General features: G+C 46.8%; 2 protein-coding genes across 2 annotated transcripts; one reads left to right on the top strand and one right to left on the bottom strand.

Moving 5' to 3' along the window:
• Window positions 1-1,835: 1,835 nt before the first annotated feature.
• On the bottom strand, window positions 1,836-2,930 carry LOC132229494 (solute carrier family 25 member 3-like). Its single transcript, XM_059686093.1, has one exon. The coding sequence runs from the start codon at window positions 2,917-2,919 to the stop codon at window positions 1,930-1,932; it is 990 nt and encodes a 329-aa protein (XP_059542076.1). The 5' UTR covers window positions 2,920-2,930; the 3' UTR covers window positions 1,836-1,929.
• A 13,493-nt stretch (window positions 2,931-16,423) lies between these two features.
• Window positions 16,424-23,530, top strand: DMRTB1 (DMRT like family B with proline rich C-terminal 1). Its single transcript, XM_059686092.1, has 4 exons — window positions 16,424-16,946; window positions 18,572-18,774; window positions 21,868-22,129; window positions 23,466-23,530. The coding sequence occupies exons 1-4, from the start codon at window positions 16,424-16,426 to the stop codon at window positions 23,528-23,530; spliced, it is 1,053 nt and encodes a 350-aa protein (XP_059542075.1).
• The last annotated feature ends 3,747 nt before the right edge of the window (window positions 23,531-27,277 follow it).

Here is a 27,277-nt window from a genome sequence, read left to right as displayed (position 1 = left end):
TATTAGCTATCCTGGTTCCTATCAGACAAACATTTGTAAACTACCACCATCAAAAAATGGTGACTAGAAATCTGGGGACTGAATATGAAAACTGTTGACACAAATTAAGTAAACCCCTTTTCTTGACCATGTCCATGACAGCCAGAATCATGGTCAACAGTTTTTCCTTAGATTATACTTCTCTAAACATACATAGAAATTATATGTATTGCCAACAGAACAATCATGAAACACCACAGACCAGAACAAGTGATCTCTTACTACTTTGAAACTCCATAGATTTTTGTGGTAATCCCCTAAATGATATTACTGATAGAAAATACTTTACTTAATAAATTGTTGACCAAAGAAATGTCCTACATTTTATAAGACAACACTAGATGGAAATCTATTTGTTTTAAAGTCTTGCAAATATGAACCTACGCAATTTAGTTCCTTGAAATGTTTATCATTCTTCTTCACTGAGAACTATTATTTACAACAACCTGGACACTAACTACCTAAAGAAAGCTAAAGTGTCTTAACAATTGATAATGACCCTTCCCTTGCTCCCTCCCCAATAATAAGTAAACATAGAAGCACTAAATATAAATTTAATTCCATTCTCATTCACAAGTTCTGACATTTTTCCTCTAAATTCTTTATTATCCAACCATGACATACTTATTTAAATCTAGACACTTTTAAACTTCTGTTAACCATTAAACAACTTATCAAATAGTTAAAACACTAACATATTCTAAGTTTGTAGTCTTCAACACAAATTGTTAAGGCAATCAAGTAACATTTTGATAAATTATATAAAACAGAGTGATGTTTATTTCTTATTCACATTTTACAAACATCTCTAATTCACAGAATTTCACTAATTTTATTCCCCTAGAGATGTGAAGACTACAGAAAACTGAAAATGTGTCTTATGAACCTCAATCACTGTAAAGATCACTGCAATATCTACCAAATTAAATGAATGGAATTTGTTACATTAAAAGCGAGATTTTTTTTCTTCCAAAGTCACCAAAACCATTCTTTAAAATTCAACAAAAAATTGTTGGAGTTTGTCGGGTTTTGTGTGTGTTAATGTTAGGGTGGTGTGATCTTCTTTGGATGTATGACTGTTGAAAGCTGAGTTATACAGAAGAAATAATAGAGAACAGAGGCTTTTCTCTACATACTTATTCCCAAAGCCTGCCCTTCATCTCATTTTGGTTTTCCACATTGATCCAATTGTAGCACTTCCTGGAGAGAGCTCTGTCCTAACTAGCAACATCAGGAAGAGAACTGGACAAAGCAAAATGAGAAAACGCTCATGTCATTTCATCTCCTGTCATGTCTCTTTGAAAACAATGAATACATTCTTGGGAGCACTAAGTCACAATTTAACCTTCAATGGCTTTTACCTGTAATGGACAGGAACAGGAAATATGGACTGAGTCCTTCATCTATTCAATAGGTGCCCGATTTCTATTGAGATGCATACCATGTAGCGGAATTTTAATTGGTTCCCTCTCCCGCATAGTTGTGATGACCTCACAACCTCATTAGTAGGCTATTCAGCAGTGATGCTTGGATAATCCCCACTGGATGGCGAATCACAGCAGATACAATCTAAAGACACGAAATTACCTAACATTAATTCCTGTTAAGAGATTTCCCCCCTCTAACTGTTGAAAAAAACGATTGCGTTCGGTTAAAGCCACCAATGCCGACTCCCCAAAGATAATGGTTCAAACCCCCAAATCCCCCTGGATTGCCAAAAAAGAAATCAATAATTTAAAGAGAGCAAGTACTGCACGTGAAATCCCCTCTCCAAAAAAAACGCAAAAGCCAACAGGTTAACATTTCACACACTGAGAATGTCTGAGCGCCATCTCCCACTGGACCGCGGTGCGGCCCGGGCGGCGGCTACCGCGCAGGGCCCGTCCGCGCCTATTTCTGCTTCTTGGACTCGGGCGCCTGAGGGACCGGAGGGCGCGGCAGCTTGAGGGAGACCTTGACCGAGTCGTAGATGAACCACTGCAGCGCCGTCAGGGTGCCGATCATGATGATGCGGGCGAACAGGCCCTTCCACAGGCCGCCCGGCCCCAGTCTGCGGAGGACCCCCAAGGCCGTGCTGCCTTTCTCCTGGTTCAACACCGACACCACCGAGTCGGCCGGGTGCGACACGACGGCGCAGAAGACGCCGGCAATGTAGCCGGCCACGAAGGTCACGGCCAGCTGCTCGGCCTTGGTGCACTGGCTCTGCGGCTTGGGCACCACGTACTTGTAGAGGGCCTCCACGGTGCGCTCGAAGCAGGCGAACTTCATCATGGTGTAGGGGATCTGCCGCATCCAGAGCGGCGCCACGCCCTTGTAGAAGGCCCACAGGCCCTCCTCGCCGTACATGCGGGGCGCCGCGGCGCGCAGGGTGCGGGCGTAGCCCGGCTGCGTCTGCACGCGGACCTTCACCGCCTCCATGGGCGACAGGGCCACGTCGGCGAAGAACTCGGCGGTGGCCGAGGCGGCCAGGTACACGCCGGTGCGCCACTCGTAGGCCTTCTCCGGGCCCAGCAGCTCGGCGTAGCGGATCTTGAAGACCTCGTAGAGGCCGAACTTGAAGAAGCCCTGCATGGAGTAGCCGAGGAAGGTGGGGGCCCAGCCCCGGGCCAGGCCGCGCAGCCCGTCGTCCTGCAGCGTGGCAGTGAAGCCGCTCAGGATGCCCTTGTACTTGCCCGGGTCCACCTGCATGCGGCACTTGACCAGGTCCAGCGGCACGATGGCCGTGTGCGTCAGCCCGCAGCTCACCATCCCGCCCAGGCCGCACAGGAGCAGGTACCTCGGGGAGCCGTATTCATAGCTTTGTTCCACCGAGACCGCCGCCCGCTTGCTTCTGCGCCCACTTGTTGCGTGCAGGGGTGGGATGCCGCCGCTGTCACACATGGCCCCGCTCCTCTGAGCACACAAGTCCCTGAGGCCTCTGTCCTGCCGCTGGAGCAGGTGCGCATGCGTAGTGAGCTTCCCCGCGAGCCGCCCGACCAACGGTCAGAGGGAGCGGGTGGCCCAGCCCTCGCCTAGAGGGTTCCGCCCACGCCCCAACCGCGCAGGCGCAGCCCCTACTGGTTGGGCTGGGGTGAAGCCCTAAGCCCACTCGCGAGAGTTTAAGTGAGAATCGCACTGCGCGCCTCCCTCACAGCCCCCGCGAAGGGGCTTCTGGTAACAGCGGGAAGCCCGCCCCTCAGCCCTTCTCAGCCAATGGTCCGCGGGCCCTAGGTCCTACCTTGGGCGCTTGTAAGGCTGTGTGTGCCCCGGGGGCAGCTCTGTGACTTAGTACTCTATGAAGATACTAAAAAAGTAAGCCAACAAGTACAGACATGAGTAAACACACGAATAGGCGAGTAAATAGATGAGCAGGTTGACGAGAGGGTGAAGAGTCTCCATGCACCGTCGCCTTCCTGAGAGGCCTTTCCGGAGTCGCACCCAACTGTGCCCACTTAAAGGAATGGTCGTCTCCATGGCAACAGAGTTTTCCACGGAGGAAAGGGGCGGAGAGAACTAAGAACCTGGCGTTGGAGGCCCAGTCTTGAAGCTTCCAGCCTTACATAATATTCTTTTTTTGGCTGTTGGTTTGCTTTTTGCTTTTGTTTTTGTTTCCTTAGTGTTTAAAGTACTACATATGTCTCCTTTTCCCTCCATTGACCTCTCTCCGGCCACTCCCACCCCCCAGCGCATGCCCTCACCCCGACTGTGTCCGTTGGTTATGCTTATATGCGTGCATACAAGTCCTTTGGTTGATCTCTTACCCACCCACTCGCCCCTGCCTTCCCTCTGAGGTTTGACGGTCTCTTTGATGCTTCTCTGTCTCTGGATCTATTTCTGTTCATCAGTTTATGTTGTTCATTATATTCCACAAATGAGTGAGATCATGTGATATTTACCTTTCTCCGACTGGCTTATTTCGCTTAGCATAATGCTCTCCAGTTCCATCCATGCTGTTGCAAATGGTAAAAGTTCCTTCTTTTTTACAGCAGTGTAGTATTCCATTGTGTAGATGTACCACAGTTTTTTAACCCACTCATCTGCTGATGGGCACTTAGGGTATTTCCAAATCTTAGCTATGGTAAATTTACATAATATTATTATCGGGCAGGTGGGGATGACATTTTCCTTCCTCCAACACTCACACTTTATTTCTATTTTCCCTCCAAGAGTTGCAGTGAGGGCTTAAGAAGCATGGAAGGAAACTGAGGGTGGGTGGGGGAGCTGGTTATTTTTGTTCATTAGGTATTTTTTCCATTGAGTACTGAATGCCTGCCATGATTTCCAATATTATGAAAATAAGTCAGAAATTCTCTCTTCCCCACAGGGAGCTTGCAGTCTCATTGGCCTGGAAAATGAGAACTAAGTGACTCCACGTGTAAATCAGTAGCATACATTCATTCATTCACCCACTGTATACTGGTCCTATGCAGGGTTGGAGGTTTAGGAAAGAGCTAGATACATTCCTACTTACTTCTAAACAAGGAAATTTCAAAAATCAGTATTGTGTGATGAGTAATATAACAGAAGTTTGAATAACATTCTGGATAAACAACAAGGGGCAACTGATTCTGCCTGATGAGGTTAAAGAAAACTTCCCGGAGGAGATGACAACATAGCTGTCTTGAAGAATGCATAGAAATCTGTCATGTAAATAAGTATAGAATGGTAATTCCAGCTAAGGGTAAACATGACTGCATGACCTGTTGAAGAGAGGTGAGTAATTCAACATGGTGGAAACTCGCAAGGGTTGAGTCTGGAAAAAAAGAATTGGGTCAGATTGGGAAAAGCCTTAATGCCTTGTTCAGGACTTTGACTTACGTTTTTCAGAAGTGAGAACCATAGAGCATATTTTGGGAAACGCTGATCTGTATAAAAAATGGAGCTTAGAGAAAATAAGGAGGGGAGGGCTAGAAGTAATAATAGCAGCTACCATTTACTTAGGTCTCTATTTCTTAAAGGTACAGCTTGGATGTTTTGCTAGCATGTAACACAGATCACTGGCTATTTTATGAAAACAGAGGTTAAATCAATTTAACTCATTTGTATGAGCTACTTGTTCTGTGCCATTCAAATATTGTGAAATAACATGTACAAGTTGAAGAAAACAATCTAGGAATTTTCAGGACCAAAATGTTTTGAACAGTTCTTAGTTCAATAACTTGACTGCAACATAGTCATAAGGTCTTTAAAACCGAATGTACCCTGGAAGAATATTTTGCCATTACAGAGTACACATCTACCACTATGAAGTTTATTTCCTTGGTACTTATTTAATACAGGGCAACATTTCTGTTTTTGAAATCATTATTTCACTTTTGCCATGTTCTTTTTTTTTTTTTTTTTTGCAGGGCCCACATTTCACATTTTATTGCACTTTTTCCACAATCACTGAGTCCTGACCTGGAAGATGAGGCTGCACAGCAAGCCATTCCCGTGGAAGGGCTGCCCCAGGGACCTAGTGGCCATGGTTGGGAGACCCGTCGAGGACTGAACCCCACCCAGCGCCCACTTAGGTGTCCCTCATGGCTCCCATCCGTCTCCACACCGCCTCCTGGATGCTGACCCCAAACAGGGATGCCATGTTCTTCTTACTAACTTACTAACAAGGCCACATATAAACTTTTATGTTCTCTTTATAGAAAAGAGTTAAAATGCATTCATTCATTCAACAGATTTTTATTAAGTTCCTATTATGTGCCAGGCACATTTTGAATTAATATAATAAAGCAGAACTAATAATATCCTACATTGTCCCCAAACAGAATTTTCATAAGCTCTAAGACAGACTCATAGAGTGCACAGATAAAACAATAGCCAATATTTCTTGAGTATCTACTCTTTGCCACGTGATTTAAATATCTCTAATCCACACAACAGCCATACAAAATACATATTCTTCCCATTTTATATATATGAAGTGGCAGGTTCTGTTGTTGTCGACCCAAAAGCCAATTTCCTATTCCTCTTTGCTAACAGAACCTCTGCTTGTTCAAGTATCTGGCAGATTTTTCTAAATCTCTATATCATATTTGCTTACTTTCTTCTCATCACATTTTTATTTGCATGTAGGGTATTTTATTAACGGACCATAAGTATTTAGGCCCATTAATGGTGTTTCCACTCCCATTATACAACTATCTATATGCAAGATGTGCTTATCCGTGCCCATGTTTTTGTGTATGTCCTTCCACTTTCCTCTGCCAGTTCAAGTTGTCTTACAGAATCAGGGGCAAAGTATGTACACCAGAAAACTTTCCTCTATTAACCCACCTCTTGTATTTTTCTGATAATTACAGTACTTAAGTAGTGTGCTAGACATTCATTTGTAGTTTAGACTGATAAATTATCATTTTAAAAAACAGTATAGGTAATACTTCAGCTGAGTCTGTAAAAACATTGCTTGCTTTGTTTATGTATCATCTCATTGTTCAGTGTTCTGTCTAGTCTCAGTGGGTATTGGCCAACTCATCAGTGAGAGTGAACTGGAGTAGTTACTGGAATTATTCTCTCAGCTTTAACATTTACAGTGAACTTAAGCAGGTGACTTCATCTGCCCATCATGAATCTCTATATCCATCTAAGAATTTGCAGAAATAGTTTTTGGCATGTTATTTTATTTTAAAATGCAAATGAAGGACATTAAAATGATTAAATATAAGATTATAGGAACTTAATGGGCAGGGAACTCAATATGTATTAACCAGTACTGTGAGTCAGTTACTATAATATAGTGGGAAAAGTCAGAGCTTTGGGCAGAAATAAATTCTGAGTTCACTTTTTTTTTCTAACTGAGTGACCTTAGACAAATTATTTAGCTCTTCCTAAGATTTGTTTATTTCATTTAAAAATCTGTAATTAGTGTTAATTATATCATTTTAGAGATGTTATAAGAAGAGATAATACCTAGAACAAAATACCTAGCCTGATTCTATAAATGTCAATTATGTTACCCCATTTTTCTGGCCATCCTTAATTCTCACAGAATTCCTGTTTCTGCAATGCTGATCTCTGCTGTTTCCCCTCCACTTGAATGGTTGATTTATTCAGTCAACTAAATTCCAACTGACTTTGATGATTTAGAATAGGAACTGAAGAAATCATAACTGGAAGAAACGTAACCTCCTTTAACAATGTCCCAGATATGTCATGGCATAAAACAAGTAGGTCAGAGATTACTCACCTGTGGCACAGGGACGAATAGGACAGACAACTGGACCTTCCTTTCCCTCCCAAAATAACCCTTCTAGCCTGGTTCCTTATTCAGTTGAATTCTAGCTTAGGTGATCAACTTAACAAGGTTTGCCTTGGACTCACCCAGTTGTGACCCTGAAAGTCCAGTGTCTCTCAATCCCAGGCAAATCAGAGTGAATGGGAAACGCTGAGCTGTATCAGAAATGGAGCTTAGAGGGAAAAAAAAAGGAGGAGAGGGCTAGAGTAATAATACTATTAGGAGTCGGAACTGTGCCCACACTTCAGTCACTGCCAGCATACCACAGTATAAGAATCGCTGGCTTTGGAGCTAAGTATACCTGGGTCCAAATCCTGGCATATTCCACACCTACCTATGACTCTTGTAAATATTATTTAACTTTCTTGAGCCTCAGTTTCTTTATCTATGAACGTCATCGTAGTCTTTCATGAATTTATAATGAAATGCACATTATTAATAAATTATAGCACAGTGCTTGCAATGGTGTAGGCTCTCAATGAATATTAGTTCTTTCCTTCCTGACTTCCTTATACTTATTAGTTTCATTATCCCCTGGGAATACCATATTCCTTAAAATCCCTGAAACTTAAGGAAGGTGGGCATTGGGCAGTAGGGGGCATTGTTGCCACTATTCCTTTTTTTCTTCTGGCTTCTTTATGCCAGAGCAATAAAGTTTTAGTAAACCAATGATCAAAGATGGCTAAACTCTAAACCCACACTTGGTTTTAACTTATCTAAATGTGTCCCACATGCCTGAAATAATGTTTAGAGTGTATCAGGACCATTTTAAATCTTCTGCATTTAATTTATAACCCTTCTCACTCCAGGAGATTTATGATGTTCCAGGGGGTCAAATGTTTATTCTTAGAATTATTTAGCCCCAATCAACTAATTATTCTGATGAATTGTATACTTTTTCTTTTTGTTTGACCAGACTGGAAACAATGACAGGCATTCAACTGGGATTTATTTGTAAAACTCTGACAGATTGGGAATTACGGAGTTCCTTAAACTGTCTCTGAAAATAAATATTCCTGGATAGTTAAAGGGGAAAGAGCAAAAATCTCCAAACTCATTAAACTAAGTCTAACCATGTCTAAAGAAAATGTTGTAGAAGGTAATGATACTACATGCTTAGAAATCTTCATGCTTTTTGTTTGTTTGTTTGTTTAAGGAATTATTTGTGCAAAGAAACATTAGTGCTCCTAGTGGTAATTGTTTACCTGGGGCGGGTTCTGGGGTAGAAGGGCATAAATAAAATAATTTTTATTAACTTTGCAGCATTCTTAAAATATTAAATGTCCAAAGGACTACATTTATCAAGCAGCATGTAAATAAATAACCCATGCCCTCTGGTTGGGATCTTAGAAGCATTGGATGATTTATGTATAGCAGAAGTGGTGTAACTTTAGTATATAATGACTTCCTTTTTTTTTTTCAACCTTATACAGCATTTTACTGGTAATTTACCTAAGATAATAAATATGAAGATATTCCTATAAAAAGAACATCAATGCATTTGAAGCTTCAAAATGCAAACTGAGTTTTATTAGACTCTTCTAGCGAACATAATCTAGTAGTCAGATGAATATTTCCAATTCTAAAGCATGAGAGAGTAGAGCATTAGAAAGACCCTAAATTCCAGGATACATTCAAGTTAGTGAAGGTAACCAACAGGAGAAGGGGACCTTTGAATGTGGTATATTTCCCATGGCAATGGTGTAACAGCGTGAATTTGAGCTGCTTTTGAAAACTTGGTCTCTGGAAGTGGAAGGAGGACTGAACAGACAGATCTTAAGTTCAGGGCTGTCCAATAGAAATACAATGCAAAGCATATATGTAATTTAAAATATTCTGGTAGCCACATTTAAAAAGTAAAAAAACACATTAAAAATATGTTACTTAATGCAATACATCCAAAATATCGTTACTCCAGTATGCAATCTATATGAAATTATTAATGAGATGCTTTACATTGTTTCTTTCATACTATATCTTTGAAATCTGGAATGTATTTTGTACTTTCAGCATGTCTTAATTTGAATTTACCTCAATCAAGTGGCCAATAGCTACATGGGGGTACAGTTATAGTATTGGACAGTTTAGGATTTTATCTATGCTAGGAGAGCCTGACTCTCCCCAAAAAGGCTGTGCAGCTTAATCAAATCTTCTGGTTGGAGGTGGCCTTGGGTCAGTTAGAGATACATCTTTCTATTCATTTCCCATTTCCTTTCCCCTTCCTCCTCCTTGATACCATGTAATGACTGCTAACCATGTGCCGGATACTGGACACTGTGTTGAGCATTCTACATGCATTATCTCATCAATCCTGCAAGAATCAGAGATCTTACTTTATAGCTAAAGTAAATAAAATAACTAAATGATGGCAATATAGTGTAGGTTGAGAGTATAGACTTAGCCTGGTTGGTGTTGCTCAAAGGTTGAGCATTGACCTATAAACCAAGAGGTCACAGTCAGGGCACATGCTTGGGTTGCAGACTTGATCCCCAGTAGGGGGCCTGCAGGAGGCAGCCAATCAATGATTCTTTCCCATCATTGATGTTTCTAGCTCTCTCACCCTTCCTCTCCCTTCCTCTCTGAAGTCAATAAAAAATAATATATTTTTTATAAAGAATACAGCTTTAGAGGCTACTCATACATGTGTCTGCCATTTCCTGTATACCTTGGATAAGAAATTTCTTAACTTCTCTAAGCTTCAGTTTTACCATTTGTCAAATGGACACAATAAATGTACCTACCTTACAGATGTTGTTTTGTGGTTTAAGTGAGACCATGCCTGCAAAACTGTAAGCATTCATGAAATATTAATATTATTTGAGGTAAGTGGGGGACACTGGACTTTGCAATACCTTGTACAAATATTTTTGCTACTGCTACTACTACTGAGACCCAAAGAAGTTAAATGATTTATCCAAGGTAACACAGCTAATAAGTAGTGATCAGGCTCTCACCCAGTTTGCCTGTCTCTAGAGCAGTTTTTCTTGTTATCTGTTTATAGTAATAACATGGATTGAATTTTTACTGAGTCTGTGACATAAAATAAAAAGGTCTCTTGAAAGATAAATTCCTGATTTCTGCTTGCCATCTTCATAGAAGAATTCAAGGGGGAAATTCTGGGTTTTTCACTCTCTTTTTAAAAGAGGAATTTAGTGTTCTCTCTCTCTCTCTCTCTCTCTCTCTCTCTCTCTCTCTCTCTCTCTTAATAAATAGGAATTTAGTGTTCTAAGAAACTAGATAAGGAACATACATAGAAAAAGGGAGATTAAATTTAATTTTCTTTGCTCCTTTGATGTTTTTGACTCTAATCTCACTAGGGAAAAGTGCCCTACATGTTGTGTTAAATCAAATTTGCATTTCAACAAAGAGCAGAGATATTAAAGCTATTATTCCCTTCTAATGATATATTTATATGGATGATTGCCTCATAACTTTTAAGACAAAAAATTGATATTTATAGAAATTTGATAGTACTATCAAAAGTACATGTACTGATACATATATTGTGAAAGTTTCTCTGTGTGTAAAAATACTTTTCCCCATCAAATTAGCAAGTAAAAACAAAAACAAACAAATGCCAGCGCAACTGGGTCTAATTCAGCTAACAATGCCACTCTGAGCATGCCCTCTCTGCCCCCATGTTGTACTTTCTATCTGCTCCACGGAATTGTTTGTTCCTGTCTTTACCTATATACAGCTTCTTCAACTACTTCCTGTTTGATTTTTTCTCACTCCTTTCTCTTCCATCATTGCTGCTCTGTGTCTAGCCTCTTTATGATTCCTAGGAGATTCATCTGAACCAGTCAGCAGGGCTCCGGGGTTAGGAGGAACAACCCTGCCTAGCAACGGACTAGTTCAGGGCCATGACGAGCTTTGACTGTGTGCCCCATCTGGACCCCACCCCCCAAACCCCACTTAACTCCATATTAATACTGTAATCCCTTCTGCAAGTCCTAGCTACTTATTGTTCCACTTTCTGAAAGAAAAACCAAGGGCAGGGGTTAGATGTCTGGATATGTGGATTCTAGTTTGGCCTGCCTCTTGCCATGTCATTTTCTCTCCTTAGACTTAGAAAGCAACTCCCATCATTTCCCCAAGATTCCCTCCCACACCTGGCTATGCTTAACCACTACACCTCATCTCTCTCCAGTGTCCTGACCTCACTATTATAGCCGCACTGCAGACCTTCCATGTTGTTCCCTCTGTCAGGAACACACCTTTCCTACTCCTGTACCTGGCTAATTCCTACTCATCCTTTAGACCTCAGCTTAGAAATCAGTCCTTCAAGGAAGTCTTCCTTGATTTCTTGATGTAGGTTAGGACCCTCATATGGGTTCCCATAGTATCCTGCCCCCTTCTTCACCCCTACCACTCCCCCTTCGTTTGGAATTGTTTATTGTATGGTTTGCCAGATAGAAAATATGCCTAAAGGTAAGGATCCCGTCTTTTTATTTCCTTCTGTGCCCCTTATGTTTAGCACATAGTTGGTACTTAATAAATATTGGCTGTTGGTGGGGGAAAACAACTAAGCTGGGTATCCTAGGAAGTTTCCCCAGGTTGCTACCACCTTCCCCCCCTTTTGCCTCAACTGTGACAGGATATGTAATAAGACAAACATTTCTATTCATCGCCAAACTTTTCTTGAGGAGAGCATTGTGTTTGTTTAAAAGAAATGTTGAGTTAGCAGATATATGGTTAAGAACATGGACTCTGAGGATCAATTTCCTGTTTTTGATTCATGGCTCTGCCATTTAATGGCTATAAAACTTTGGGCAAGTTACTTAACTTCCCTAGGCCTTAGTTTCTTCATGTATGAAATGAGGGTGAAAATAATAGCACTTACCTTAGAGAGTTGTTGTGAGAATTAGATGCATTCATACACATAAAGGACGTAAGAATTACTGGCACATGTAGACACTTAGTGCTAGTTATTACTATTATTAAACCACTAGAGCAGTGGTTCTCAACCTTCTGGCCCTTTAAATACAGTTCCTCATGGTGTGACCCAACCATAAAATTATTTTCGTTGCTACTTCATAACTGTAATGTTGCTACTGTTATGAATCGTAATGTAAATATCTGATAATGCAGGATGGTCTTAGGCGACCCCTGTGAAAGGGTCGTTCAACCACCAAAGGGGTCACGACCCACAGGTTTAGAACCACTGCACTAGAGGCCCAGTGAATGAATTTGTGAACGGGTGGGGTCCGGCTGGCCCAGCCCCAATCAGGGCGGATCAGGGCTGGGCCTGTCGGGAGGAGGAAATGGTGGGAGGTTGGCTGGCCAGCCAGTCACCCGATCAGGGCCTGCTCAGGGCTGGTCGGCTGCGGGGAGGGGCTGCAGGAGGTTGTCCAGACATCCCTGCCCCCTATTTGGGTGGGGGGTGTGATCAAGGGTGGGGCTGGCCAGGGGGAGGGGCTGCTGGCCTATGTGGTGGGGCGGGCCAATTGGGGGCAGGGCTGGTGGGGGAGAAGTGGGGAGCATTTGGCTGACTGGACCTGCCCTTGATGGGGTGGGAGAGTCCTATCAGGGGTGGGCCGGCAGGGGGTAGGGGGCTGCGAGGTTGGCCAACTGGCCCCACCCCGTCATCAGGCTGGTTCGCTGGCCACAGTGGGCATCATAGCGACCGGTGGTTAGGTTGTTACGGTCATTATGGTTGCTGGCTTTTTATATATATAGATTAGGGATTGGGGTGAATTCAAGGAACCAAAGTTAATCCCCAAATTCTGCTTCTCATGAGAGTGGTCCTATCCACTTTGGGCTTTCTGTTTTGTATAATGTTTGGTGAAAATTGCTGAAGCCAAGTTGATTTACTGTGCCAATTATAACTTTGACATTGGCAGGAGAGGGAGGCAAGATTCATTTATACATTCAACAAATATTTACTGAATGTCTATTTTGTGCTAGACATAAAGGAAAATAAGATAGTCACAGCTGTTACAGAGCTCTCAAAAAATGTAGAAAAGAAAGCTAGAGAGGCTGGATAGGAGGGGTGGGGAGAAAAGGGAGGGCAGACAGTTTCTCTCCAGTGGGTGTAGCACAGCAGAAGAGGATCTTGAGAGCACAGACACGCTACGGCAGGATTTTAAAGCATCGGGTATAGGATGTGTCATATAAATACTCCCCTCCATTCCCTACAAAACCTTCACTAAACTTTTCATTGCTCACTCGAGAGAGCCTGAAGAAGGGGAAGATAGCAGATATCTGGGTTATAGCTGCCGGGGGAAAGATGCTATCAGCAAAAAAGGCCTTCCTTACTCTTGTGTGCTACTAGTAAGGAAATATTACAGTGCATACAATATTTAATGATTATAAATAATACCGCATGCGTTGCATAATATAGGGATCTTTACAATGAATAAGAATTAAACATTACCAATAGCAACCATATTAACTAAAGAGAAGAGACATTATTCAAGGTAGAAAACTTGGGACTCTGAGGGAAAAGGGGACATTACTGAAGCTGTGAGTCAGATATGACCACCAACCAGCCCTTCATGGCTAATTAGTCTAATTGCTGATTCCTCGGCAACTTATTATTTTATAAACCATTGCTTATGACAATGCAGACTTTCCTAAACATAAATTTCCTAAGGTTAGGTGTAGGAAAGGAAGGGGAATGTTGTGTACTTATTGGTCCCATCCCTTTAACTTCATTTTTCATGTTTATGTCATTGCCATCTGTTACCATTTTTTTTAAGGAACAATTTAAAGAAATGCATATATTAGAAAAGCAGCAGCCTAAGAAGTCATCAGTCCTCAAGCTAAATAAAACAAAACTATCAATTTGTCTGAATTTCCAAGAGTGAAATAAATAAAGCTCTGTTGGAATTTACCTACACAAATTGAGACTTTGGCAAGGAAGAGAAATAAACTAGTCTTTTTTTTCTTCTTAGATTTATTTACTGTATAAACTCTGGGGTTCCTACATCTTACAATGTGACTACTGATTAAAAAGATATATGGTTGTTTATTAATATTCTCAAAGAACTATGCAAACTCCCATCACCTGGGGTATATTTTACCCCTAAGCTATAAAGTAAATGTGGAAGCATTTTGTAGTTAACAAGGCTAAAATATGTTAATTCATAGAGTTGGCTTCGAATAGGATTTTACTTTAAATCATTAATAGGAAAATGAAGAGAGCATGGGTGCTCAGGCAGAAAATATATATGAGTGGTTTTCTTTTTTAGGCCTTATCAAATCTGATGTCACCTGATGTTAAAAATTGAAATTTGACAATGCAGAAAATGACCTTACGATTTGCAGTATCATTAAACAATGAAGCTAATGCTCCAGATTTTTGACAGTAGTATTGAAACTACGATTTTTAAGTACCATTTTCAAATGACAGGATCGTGAAAAAATTGGTATTTTGAATTGGGTAGAGTCAGAAAAAAGCTTGCTTGTCCTTTTATCTATGGGACCATGTTTTTAAAATAAAAAATTAAGGTAGCGTCCTAGCCTGTCTAGCTCAATGGTTAGAGCATTGGCCCTTGGATTGAAGGGTTGCAGGCTCGACTCTGGTCAAGGTTGGGATACATGCGAGAAGCAACCAATCAATGTGTCTCTCTCACTTCGATGTTTCTCTCACTCTGTCTCTCCCCCACTCCACTCGCTCTAAAAATCAATGGAAAAAATATCCTTGGGTGAGGATTAACAACAACAAAAAATTAAGATAGAGGATATTAGAGCAAAGGAGAGACAAACCTAGATTTTTTTAAATGGATGTAAAATTAACAGTAAAATTCCTGAAGGGCCAAATACAAAAGGATATACTCTTGCCCTCTTAATAAGATAGGAATATAGAAACTCCTTTACAAAAGCCTCCCGGTATCTAACCGGCCTCAGAACGGCACAGTTTTCTGTTCTCAGGCGGCGGTGAGGAAGGGGTTGTCAGCTGCAACCAGAGGCCTCAGCTCCTGCCCTTCGGCCCCAGAGGTTTCAGAGAAAGGCAATGTCAAGGGCACGTTTCAGTCAGGGGTGAGCACACCACCTCCTTCAATATGTTTGATTCTACGATTATAAGCTTTCAACTTAGGTGTGAGTGGCCCGTTGTTTTTCTTTCTGGGAACCTAAAAAAGACAAAGACCGCAGGTGTCACACATGTCTATCAAACAAGAAAATGAAGCGATTTTGAGCAACTATGAAATTCACGCCAGCTTTTCCGACGTCCCCAGATTTGGGTCGCTTTACAGGTGTAACTAAATTCATGGCCAAGTTAAGCAATGATTCCAACTCGTGCTAAAATGCCCCGAGTCTATTTTACTTTAGAGCGTTCTAAGTATGCTTTACTTTGGGAAGCATGGACAGCAGTGAACCCCTGCACCAACAAGACTCTTAGATGGGAACGACTAAGGGGACGCGCCCTCGAGCAGCGGTCACACTGCACTGAGCTCTTTTTTAAAAAAAATATATTTTATTGATTTTTTACAGAGAGGAAGGGAGAGCGATAGAGAGTCAGAAACATCCATGAGAGAGAAACATCGATCAGCCGCCGCCTGCACCCCCCGCCCCACTAGGGATGAGCCCGCAACCCAGATACATGCCACTGAGCGGAATCGAACCGGGACCCCCCAGTCCGCAGGCCGAGGCTCTATCCACCGAGCCAAACCAGTTAGGGCTGCACCGAGCTCTTGAGAATATTCTAGAAGCATCACTGGGAAGGGCCGCTTCTCTGCAGAGTCTAGAAATGAAGTGCAGAGGGGGCAGCTGCTTTGGGGGGAGGAACACGGGTGCGTCGTAGAATGCTTTCCTGCTTTGCCGAGAGCTGCGCTCTGGAGCTTTAAATCCGTGGACCACTGCACCTCACTGCGCCTACTGACGTCACAGACGACCGTGTCTCGGGGTGACGAGAACAGAGACTTTGGAATCTTAAATGCCTAAACCTTCAGATAACCCAGAGGACATACAAGCAATAGCATTTCACGTAAAATTTATTTGCCCCCCTGCATCGAACTAAGGCAGAGAAACTCCAAATCGGGCCCCCCTCCGAAGCTGGGAAAGTGCGAGGGTCTCGCGGCAGTTCCGGGGATGTGCCGGGAGCCGCTTTGCTACAAGTGTATCCAGTGTCCCCAGCACCGGGGGCTTCTGGGCGCGGCTTCCCGCCTCACTCGCTCCGCAGCTCCCAGAGGCGGCGGTTGTGCTATGAAGGCGGACCCCGCCAAGCTGGCCACGATGCTGCGCACCCCCAACTGCTCGCGGTGCCGCAACCATGGCTACCTGGTGGCCGTCAAGGGCCATGCGGGCAAGTGCCGCTGGAAGCAGTGCAATTGCGAGAAGTGCTACCTCATCACCGAACGCCAGAAGATCATGGCCGCGCAGAAGATGCTCAAGAAGCAGGCCTCCGACGAGGACCGCGAGCTGGCCTCCAGGGCCGCGGCCATCGCCCCGGCCTCCAGCCTCCGCCCGCTGCCTCCGCTCTCCGCTTCGGGAGACTTGGAGCCGGGCCCCGAGGGCCGCGCGGCCGCCTACTTGCTGGAGAGACCCCCGCGCGGCCCGAGCCCGGGCCCGAGCGCCTTCCAGCCAGTCGTGGGCGGCCGCGGCCACATGGGCCCGAATGACCGGGCTGCCGTGGCCAGGCCCAGCTTCGTGAGGCCCCCGCTCCGGGCGGAGGCCGCTGGCCAGGGAGGTCCCGGGCCCCTGGAGCCGAGCAGGCCTCCGCAGCCCATGCCCAGGCCGCCGCCGCCGTTCGCCTACGGTAAGATCCCCAGGTCCCATTGTGACCTTCTTGTGCCATCGGTTCCGCTCAGGGCGGCAGCCTCCCTGCCCCCCATGTTCGTGTTCCCGGAGGGGGGATGGGAAAATGCTTTCTGAGTTAAATTTGCTTTCAGAAACCTTTCTCCACATACAGGTTTGGGTTGGGTGCCTTTTTGCAAAAAGGTAAAAGGGAGAGAAAAGAGTGGGTGGTGAAGATGGCTTTCAATATTTAGCTACAATTTTTGCCGTTCCATCTTGCAAGAAAAAAAAATGGCCTCCAGGCCGCTTAGCTGGGGCGTCTTGTGGAGACAATGGCCCTACTGCGCTTGCGCAGCTCTTCCCGCTCTTTTCTTGGGTTGCAGGCACCTCCCCACAAAATGTCTCTGTGGGTGGGCCAGCGCCATGTTGACCGCGCCTGCGCACTTCCCCCCATTTCCAGAAGCGGGAGGCTTTTCCCAGAAGACCTCCCTTCCGCTGTGCCTTGCTCCAATCCGCCTGCGCGCCCTTTCCCGCTCTTTTCTTGGGCGGGAGGCTCCACTGGCAGGACTTCCTGCAGACGGATGGGCTTTCTAAACTATGACTGCGCCTGCGCACGCATCTGGTCTTTCTGAAGGCCCCGCCTTTCATCGGAGCCCTAGCCCAGTGCGCCTGCGCACCTCATTTTGTGCCCTTTCCCTGGGCGTGGGTGGGGATGCAACAGCCTTTCTGCTCCACGGAGGAGAAGATAGTTCATTGAGATATTGTCTGTTATTTCTCCTGCCCACCATGTGCATAAGTTACAGTGTTCTTTATGTAACAATGTAAATTATGCTTTCGCTATTAAAGCACTTCAGGTCACATGTAGGTCTGAGGCTTTTAAAAAACGGCCATTTTAAAGTGCAGGCCCCTGTTGGTTTTCCCTATGGTGTGCCAGTCTCCCGCCCATGTGCTAAGGAGATTGGCTTGGGTGCTCCCTGACGGCCATTTCTATCTTCTGGGATGTTCTAGGAAAGTCTGGTCCCCAGGGAACTGGATGAGGAGGACAGACCCGGAACAGCAGTCCTATAGGAGAAGGATACCTTTCCACTGGCACATGCTTCCTCTCTCCACACACAGGGGCTGAGCACCTAACTGTGCCAGACATCGTGGCAAAAGGTGCAGGGAGTCAGATTCCTTCCCTAAGCATCTCGTCCTTGTGAGGGGAACAGCACTAATAAAGAATCACACATCAGTGTAGAGAGCTCTAACAGCTAACGGCTTAGCTGAGGTCTTAGGAGGAGGAGATGCTGAGGACTGAGCACTAGGAGGCAAAGTGGGCTGAAGGGAGAGCCCTCCAAGGTTAGGGAACAGCATCTGCAAGGGCTGTGAGGGGGATGAGAGAGAAGAAGCTGCCAGGTAATCTCACTGGAGGAGGCTGGAGTGGAGGCAGGGTCGGCTGCCTGGGCTTCATGGCTGTGTTGAGGACTTTTTCTAAGAATGTGGGACATGGCTGAATGGTTTAAAAAGCAGGGAGGGTGAAAAGCATAATGGATGTGGGAGCTCTGTGTAAAAGGGCCTGAATGTTTGCCCCGTCTTTGGACAGTAATGTGATGCTTGTTCCCTCGCTCTTTGTGTTTTTAATACTTCTCCCATTGCTTGCTCTTTCAGGGCTCTCTCTGAGCATCAACTCAGATCCTATGGTGCGGTCTGAGTACCTGGAGAGAGAGCCTTCCAAGCTGTATCCCAGCTACACCGGCATGTACTATCGCCCGTTCCCGATGGGCTACCAGGATCCCTCCCCGGGCCTGGGCATCTCCCTGCAGCAGGGCTTCCGGCACGTGTCCTTCAGCCACTACCATGGAGGAGGCTCGGTGAGTCCCATCCTGACTCCTTTCTGGTTCCTCTGTATCCCATCTGCTCTGCTGCTCTTACATATGCTCAATCCCAGAAAGCCATTGGTGTGTGTGCCCACTCTGCCAGGCCCCTCGGCCTGTACCGTGAGCGCCTCTGTGAGTGCACACATGTAGGTGAGTCTCATCATGTGTAGACAGGTCAGCCTGCGCTGTGGCATTTGCTTGTCAGAGCTGTAGGCTAAACGGCTCTGGGAGCTCGGGCAAGAAGGATCGCAGACACGTAGGTAAACCTGGGAACACTAAGTGACCGCCAGCCTGGACGCGTGGAATGCTGGGGCCACAGGCTCTTCGTTTTGCTGGTACCAGGAGGGAAATGCCACTGTCCTGGTGCCATACAGTTGAGGGCAGAGCGAGGAGCAGCTGTAGGGCCCCTGCCCAGGGTATGGCCCACTTGGGACTGCAGAGGGTTTTCAAGAGGAAGTGGCATTTAAGCTTAGTCATGAAAAATATGGAAACCTTTCCCCAAACACCTATCCCCTAAGGATCTATGTGTTGAAAGAAGGAATGAGATGTAATCCCTTTATGAGGTCAGTGGTGAGTTACTAACTGGTGTGCCCTGTAAGCGCCTAAAGCGGCAGTTGGACATCCCTTCACAATCCGGGACTGCTGGCTGCCAACCGCTTGCCTGCCTGAGTGCCCCTAACCACTCTCCTGCCAGCCTGGTCATCCCCAGCTGCCCTCCACTGCAGGCCCGGTCGCCCCCAACAGTCCTCCCTTGCCAGCCATCTTGGGACCACATGGGCACAGCCATCTTGGGACCACATGGGCGTGGCCATCTTGGGACCACATGGGGGCGGCCATCTTAGGACCACACGGGCGTGGCTATCTTGTGTGAGGATGTGACGGTCAATTTGCATATTACTGCTTTATTATCTAGGACAGTGATGGCGAACCTATGACACACGTGTCAGAGGTGACATGCAAACTCATTTTTTTGGTTGATTTTTCTTTGTTAAATGGCATTTAAATATATAAGATAAATATCAAAAATATAAATCTTTGTTTTACTATGGTTGCAAATATCAAAGAATTTCTATATGTGACACGGCACCAGAATTAAGTTAGGGTTTTTCAAACTGCTGACACACCGAGCTCAAAAGGTTCGCCATCACTGATATAGGATCATTTTCCATTGATTCAAGGGGGAAAGGTCTGATATTTCTAGGGTGCCTGCCCCTGTATTTGAGCCTTCAGAGACGGGGTATAATTCCATTGTAGGGAAGAGGAAGTTAGGGGTTTGTCCAACGTCACAGAACGAGTGAGTGAGGCACTGGGATCAAAATTCACAGCAGATTAGCGACCGAGCAGGATGCACACTGACTGCCCTGACTCTCTGCTTCCCTGAGCCTGTCTCTCAGACGGAGGTACACAAAACGCCCCACCGCCCTGCCCTGTGGGTGCGGGCCACCCCCTTGCAGCCCAGGGACAGCATGGCCCCTCCAGCCTCCACACAAAGAGAGGGGCTCTGGCCAAGTGGAGCACGCACCCACCGTCTGCTCGCACAGAAGCCTGGCATCCGGAGCAGCGCTGACTGACGGGCCTGCCAGACGGCCATTGTCAGGGTGTGATCTCCGTTGGTTTATCAGGCCCCAGGCAGGAGCTGTGATCCAGGGAGAAACGGCCAAGTCGCTTGGAACTAAAGGGCTAATAATCCCCCTTCTACCCTTTCCTGTCTGGATAGCAGATCCAACATTAATTTGTAAAGCTGTTTCAAACCCAAGAGCCTATGAATTGCTTCGAACCGTGTCCTGCTCCGCCTGCCCAGGCTCCGAGATAACCCCCAAGACTCTTCCACCTTTTATTTCTGTCTCTGTCCCACCTGCTGCTGCTTTTGTTCTCCTCCCACAAAAGATCCCAGGCCTGGAGGTGGACAGGCCTGGGTCCCCTCGTCCTTCTCTCACCAGCTCTGTGGCCTCGGAGGACCTCGCTCGGCTCCGTCTGTCAGCGGGGCCTCGGGAGAGGAGGGTGCCATGTGTGGGAAGGGCCTGCACAGGGTCTGGCACGTAGTAGGTACTTAAGAGTAGGCTTCCCTCTCTTCTTTGTGGTCAGATGAAGTTAGGACATGCTGGTTAGTCTAAGGCATGGGTCCTCAAACTTTTTAAACGGGGCCAGTTCACTGTCCCTCAGACCCTTAGAGGGCTGGACTATAGTTTAAAAAAAAACTATGAACAAATTCCTATGCACACTGCACATATCTTATTTTGAAGTAAGAAAACAAAACAGGAACAAATCCAGTATTTGTATGTGCATGTGGCCCGCGGCCGTCGTTTGAGGACCCCTGGCCTAAGGCTTTTGCAGACGGCTCGAGGCTTTAATGTGCTTACACGGGACTCACCATTGTGGTGAGCCAATATGTGGAGTTTCTCAAACTCCCTTGACAACGAACACTTTAAAAGCAGTTTAGAATAATCTTGTAGGACTCTAAGTTCTCTGGAACACAGCTTGTGAAGCGCTGCTCTGATGTATCTGGATGGAAGTAAATAATAGGAACTACACCTGACATTCATGACTATTTTCATTACATTCAGGTCTTAGATGCACTCTGAGCTGTGTAGTCATCCCCCTCCAGATCCCTCCCTCCCAGCCTTGGGGTCCTGTATCGTGGGGTTGGCTTCCATCTTCGGAAGAAGCAACAGAAGCACAGAAGGGTGGTGGCTGGAGCCCCTTTTCCTGAGGTCACCCAGCTTTTCTGACTCAGTCACAGCCGCACTCCACCCAGGAGAAGGCCCTGGCTCCGGAGTCTAAGTCATTGCCCGACAATGGACCACGGGTGGCTGGGATGCAGTGGGTCATACAGACGGGATCCAGTTCTGCCTCAGCTGCTCAGCAGCTTAGAGAGGGCGCAGTCAGGGGCCCGAACGGCTGTCCCCAGGCTGATCTGAGGTGTGCCTGCGCTCCTTCTTGCCTTCAATAATTTCTTTGTTGAGCACCCCATTTCAGGTGCCTGTGTCCAGCCCATGGGAGCCCCCCAATTCGAGAGAACATCATGTTTGATCAGCCCATCTGGCTAACCCTCTCCCGTTTGGCTTCTCTGCTTGGTGTGCCTTGCAGGTGCCGGAGCCAGTGGAAAACTTCCAGCCAAGCTATCCCCCACCGCCTCCGCCTCCGCCACCGCCACCACCACCATCACCATCACCATCACCACTGCTGCCGCAGCCGCCACCCCTGCTGCCGCCATCCGTGTCACCACCGCCCCCGTTCCTCCCACCAGGCTTCCTTGCTGGGATCCATTTCCTGCCACCGCCGCCACCGCCACCGCCACCAGCATCTTTCTCACTGACCGTCCTGTCTGATGCGGACCAGGAGACCGCGGGTAAGAGCACCAGTCTTCCGGTTTGTGGGGGAGCCAGGAAGACTTTCTGGAGGAAGGGGGCTAATCAAAATAGATGTGGAGAGAGGGGTGATTGAGAACAGAATTAAAATGTGCTGGGCCTGGGATACGCTTTTTCCTTACACCCCTCCCCTAAATTCTATAGGCAGGCATCAAGGAGGTGAGGAAACCAATAGAGCCCATAGGGGTTCTTGTAGATATAAATGGCAGAGCTCAGATTTCAACAGAATTATGTGTCTGGCTCTACTAGTTCCCCTGGGCAAAGATGTGGAGGGAGGTGTGTATGTGGTGTGTTCAGACCAGAGGTGTCAGGCCTCTCTGGCTGGGGAAACAACAAATGCCGAGCCTGGAACAGCAGCAGGAGTCAGTTTGGGTCTGGTAGGGATGATTCCTCTCCTCAGGCCACTCTGGAGAGAACCCGACCAAGAGCTAGAGACCCTATCCTTAGCTCTGCCACCAATGCACTGGGTGATCTTAGTCACTCACACACCCTTCTCTAGGACTCAGTCTTTTCATCTGTAAAATGGGCCCCTTCACAGGGTTACTGTGAAGGTCAACTGAAATTTTAGATGTGAAAATGCTTTGAGGAATTTGTTTTTTTAGGGCCCTTTGCAGAATGAATTTAACCATCTCTGGGTTGTGTTACTTATACATTCAAGGATTTTTTTTTCCTTTTAATTTTCCCCTGAGGTTAGTCTGGTGATGTCCTTCTCGTTTTACTGAAGAGGGAACTGAGGCCTGTTGCACACCTGCTGTGTGTGAGACGCCTACGTCTGTTAGCTGGAGAGATGGTCGAGTGTGGCTTGAAGTTTGCTGGCCCTGGTGCTGGCCTGGGCATAAGTCCTGGCTCCAGCACTTACCAGCTGTGTGGCGTTGGGCAAGCTAATCCACTCCTTGGTGCCTCAGTTTCAGTGTCTGTCGCAGTGGACTGGTAATGCTCCCCACCTCATGAGGTTATTCTGAGGATTAACCAGACCTGAAATGATGAAGCCAATAGTGGAAGTTAGTTCTCACTGTTCCCCCTGGTCCCATGCTGACCTAATGTTGCAAGGTAGGCATCGCTTCATTTCCAGGAGGAGGAGAAACTGGTTCAGAGCTTCCGGTAGCTTGTTTCATGCCGCCCAGCCTGTGGCAGGCAGAACTTGAGCCTGTATCATATGAGGACTAGAATTCCAGCCTCCTGACACCTAGCAAATCCAAGGCAAATTAATTCTCCTTAGGGCCTGGGAATGATGAGAAGCCTTGTAGAAAGCTTACACCTGGAAATAGATGATTTTTCCTATTCCTAAATGCATCCCCTCTTTTTTGTTCTTTGCAGATGACCAGGTTGCAGGGATGCCTCGTGAGCCCAGCCAGCCATCGTCTCAGGAGCAGTCCGACTAGGCCCCGGGCCTCTGGCCAGCAAAATGGGGCATTGGGAGGGTGACAGCAATGATTTTCTTGTCTGTGTTCAGTGATGTTAGGGAGGGTGGACAGTGATCGACATAAAATAGAGTTAATTCCCATTTCAAGATAGGAGGAAAGAGCGTGGTTTCTAAGTTTCAATCCTGAAATATGAGCTGGAACAGGAGAGTGGAGGATGAAGTTAACCAGGGGAGGACCAGGCCTCTGAGGAGGGGGGCTGATGGGAACTCCCATTTAGGAATGAATTTAACCATCTCTGGGCTGTGCTACCTTTTATGCGACTCGCCTTCAGAAGCATTCTTTGATTTCCTCAGGCCCCACTGCAGGACAGGAGGCACCATGTATTTCAGCCTTCTGCCTCTGCCTGGTCCCAGGGGCTGGCAGCACAAACATCAAGCTTCCAGCACAGCCAGGGGCTGGTGCGAGCAGCCAGGCAGGGCACTGACAGCAGGTTCTGGAGTGTCCTTCTCTGCTGCCTTGTCTCCACTGCCCCTCGCCCCTTCTCCAGGGGCCTTTACTAGCAAGCATCGTGACCCCTGGGCTCCCCTCCCCTCCCCTCCATAAAGTTTAAGCCATTTATAGGCATCTTTCTGGTTTTAAAAAATGCATTCACGTTTTATTACTTGCTGTTTTTTAGGGATTGCCAGCTTTAAAAAGTAGGCTGTTTGTTCCCAGAATAGAATGGTGCTTCCAAAGTACCTGAGATGTCAGCACTTCTTCTCTGGGGCCAGTTGACTGTTGAAATAAAATGAGCAATGGAAATACTGTGGAAGGTGTCTTCTCTTTAAATCCACGTGGAAGGCAGTGTTGGGTAGAGCAGTCGGGGCCTGGGTTTGTGGCCTGTCGGCCTGCTCCTACCACGTGCTTGCCTAGGCCAGTCCTTCCCTTCGCCCTCTCCCCTTCCCTTCAGTGATTCAGTGACTTGGGCCAGACTACTTCAGTTGTTGTTGTTATTGTTTTAAGAAATGGAAACCTCTTAAGGAAATCTGATGTAGACACGTCAGATGTAAAGATGACTTTTCGTTTCCCTTCCCCAGCTCCTTTCATGGTCCCTGCAGCGGGACATGGTTTTAAAATAGAGAACTTGGTCCCATTCTGCTGTCTTAGGATCTTGGGGCTCTTCCCCTGGTTTCATTTGTTCCTTCATTTAAAAATCACCCGACATCTCTACTAGATTGAGAGCCTGACAATCAGCAGCTCTGCCCGTGAGCGTGGAATCTAGTAGAAACAGATACTGACCAGAGGCATTGGGACTGGGACAGAGAGGAAGAGGAGCTGGGGATGGTCAGAGGAAGCCTGGTAAAGTCAGGGCTTCATCTGCCTTTTATTTAATCCTCACCCAAGGATATTTTTTCCATTGATTTTCAGAGAGAGTGGAAAGGAGGTGGGAGGGGAAGAGAAAGGGGGAGAGAGAAATATCAATGTGATAGAGACACATCGATTGGTTGCTTCCTGCACTTGGGGATCGAACCTGCAACCCAGGTACATGCCCTTGACTGGGAATTGAACCTTTGACCCTTTGCTGTACAGGCCAACCCTCTAAGCACTGAGCCATGCCGGCCAGGACCTCACCTTTTGAAAGAGCGAGAGTGAGTTAGGTGAAAACAGGCACTCCCTACTAGGTGGGCAGAGAGAGGGTGAGGGATGTGGAGTGAAGGGTTCCAGGGTGAGCAGCAGCACCTTGTTCTCCGTCCCGGGAAAGGCTGGCATGCAGGGGAGCAGGTGACCTGCTTTCTGTCTTGCCTGTGGGCATGGGTGCCCAACCATCCTCCTAGGACAAGCAGCAGGAGGACCACTGAGAAGTAATCTGTCCTCATCAGTGTGGTGGCTGGGGGTCCAGGACCGGGCCTGCTCTGTTGAAAGGCACTGGGGCAGGCACAGCCATGGGAGTTTTTCAGTGACTGCATTATAAACAGTAGTTTCAGCAGGGCAAAGCCAGGCATTGGCTTCCGTCTGAACCGGTTGGTGCAGTGATTTTGCACTAGCCTGGCTTAGTGGCTGAAGCTGTCAGCCACCCAAATGCCAGTCCTGCCCCCAGGGCCATAATGCCACAGAAGCCCTGGGAGGGTAGGAGAAGACCTGACTTCTGGTTGCATTAAGCCCCACTCACCCTGCCCTCACTGGACTCCCTGACCTTCCGTCAGTTGGCCAGGTGGGGTTGATCAGCCCTTGGTTGTTGTTTTTTAATTGCACTTTGTTTTATTCTAGAGTCCATGTTTTGAAAGATTTTTTTTCAACCAAGCTGCATCAATAAAGCTGTTTTTCCATTTCTGATCAAGTCTGACCAATCCAGACCAATGCAAGAAAACAGGGTGTTAGTTTGGTCCTGGGGTTTGAGATGGGACCCTGTGGCCTGGTGAGAAAAATGTCCCGTGGCCTTAATGTAGGAGCCCATGTCCACGGGGCTCTCACTTCTCCAATAGGCCTGGGATCTGATGAACCTTGAGACGCTCTGCATCTCTCCTGGAGCCCTGAAGGTGCCTGCTGGGGCAAAAAGACACAACTGTGGGGCAGGGTTGAAAGCCTGGCTTCCTTCCCCCTGGTGGACAGGACCCCAAGCTCTGTCCTTTCCTGTGGGCTCTCACTATGATCACTTATGGGGGAGGGGAGTTGGGCGGGTCAGTGGACCCCTGCGCCCTATAGCCTTTCCAGTCAATCCAACCCATGCTCCTGAATGCCCTGCTCTTCCAGCAGCAGAATTAGCATTGAAAGAACAGATCTGCTCATGTTACTTGCTTGCTCACATGCCTTCCATGGCTCCCTACTGCTCAGAGTAAAGACCAGCATCTTCAAACCAACTGCCCGCCCACCTTTCCAGCCTCCTCACCCTCACCGGCTGGCCCAGCCCAGGTTCTGCAGGGGTGGGGTCAGGCAGGAAAGGGTGGGCTGTAAAGAGACTAGTGGCCAGGGGCAGCGCTGCTCATCGCAAATGGAGGCTTGGCTGTAAGCCAGGAGGATGTCCCGGAAGGCAGCTGCCGGCATTCCCTGACGCCCATGCACCTACATGGCGCCGCCAGGAGAGGGCGTGCGAGCAGCGGCTGTGGGCGGGGCCGATGGAGGCCAGACCACTGTGGGGGCGGGGCCTATTGCCTAGCAACCTGCATCCAGGGAGAAGCTGTGAGCCAGCCCGGCTGGAGGAATAGGTTTCTGCAGCTGGGCCTTGACGTGACTGGAAGACCTGTGTTCTTCCTGGAAAATCAAAATGATAAGCCTGTAGGCTAGGCCAGCAATTTTCAACCTTTTTCATCATGGCACACGAATTAATTACTAAAGTTCTGCAGCACACCAAAAAAGGCATAATTTTGACTTATTCACACAAGATGACTTTGTGTTCACTGTTGTCATTTCTTTATTTGACAATCTCAGGGGAAAGAGGTCAGTGTTTCTGACTCAGTAGTCAGGTACTGCATGTTTTAAACTTCCCTGCAGCATGCCACCATGTAGTCACCAACCTCGCAGCAGTTGTCTTTGCACTGCCCTGCTGTGAAATCAATGCCCTCCTATCTTTGCCTTCAGACACCAGCCAGAACCCCAGCCCCCATATCCCATGACATATTCCCCACTTTCTCTCCATTCTGCACTTTGGCACACGCTGAGTCTTCTGCCTAGACTCCTTCTACCTTCACCAGCTCATCTCCTACTCATCCTTTCCAACTAAGTCCAGGACCCCCTCCCCCAGGCCTCCTCTACCTGGATTAGGAGGCTCTGCAGGGGCTGCCCAGGCCC

This window comes from Myotis daubentonii, chromosome 3 (genome assembly GCF_963259705.1).
Source record: "Myotis daubentonii chromosome 3, mMyoDau2.1, whole genome shotgun sequence".
Lineage (NCBI taxonomy): Eukaryota > Metazoa > Chordata > Mammalia > Chiroptera > Vespertilionidae > Myotis > Myotis daubentonii.
This window is presented reverse-complemented; position numbering and strand designations above follow the sequence as displayed.

Coding starts and splice junctions, on each gene's coding strand:
- LOC132229494 (XM_059686093.1), bottom strand. CDS start 2,919: ATGTGTGACAGCGGCGGCATCCCACCCCTGCACGCAACAAGTGGGCGC.
- DMRTB1 (XM_059686092.1), top strand. CDS start 16,424: ATGCTGCGCACCCCCAACTGCTCGCGGTGCCGCAACCATGGCTACCTG. Junction 18,775..21,867: donor ACTACCATGGAGGAGGCTCG/GTGAGTCCCATC, acceptor TGTGCCTTGCAG/GTGCCGGAGCCAGTGGAAAA. Junction 22,130..23,465: donor TGCGGACCAGGAGACCGCGG/GTAAGAGCACCA, acceptor TGTTCTTTGCAG/ATGACCAGGTTGCAGGGATG.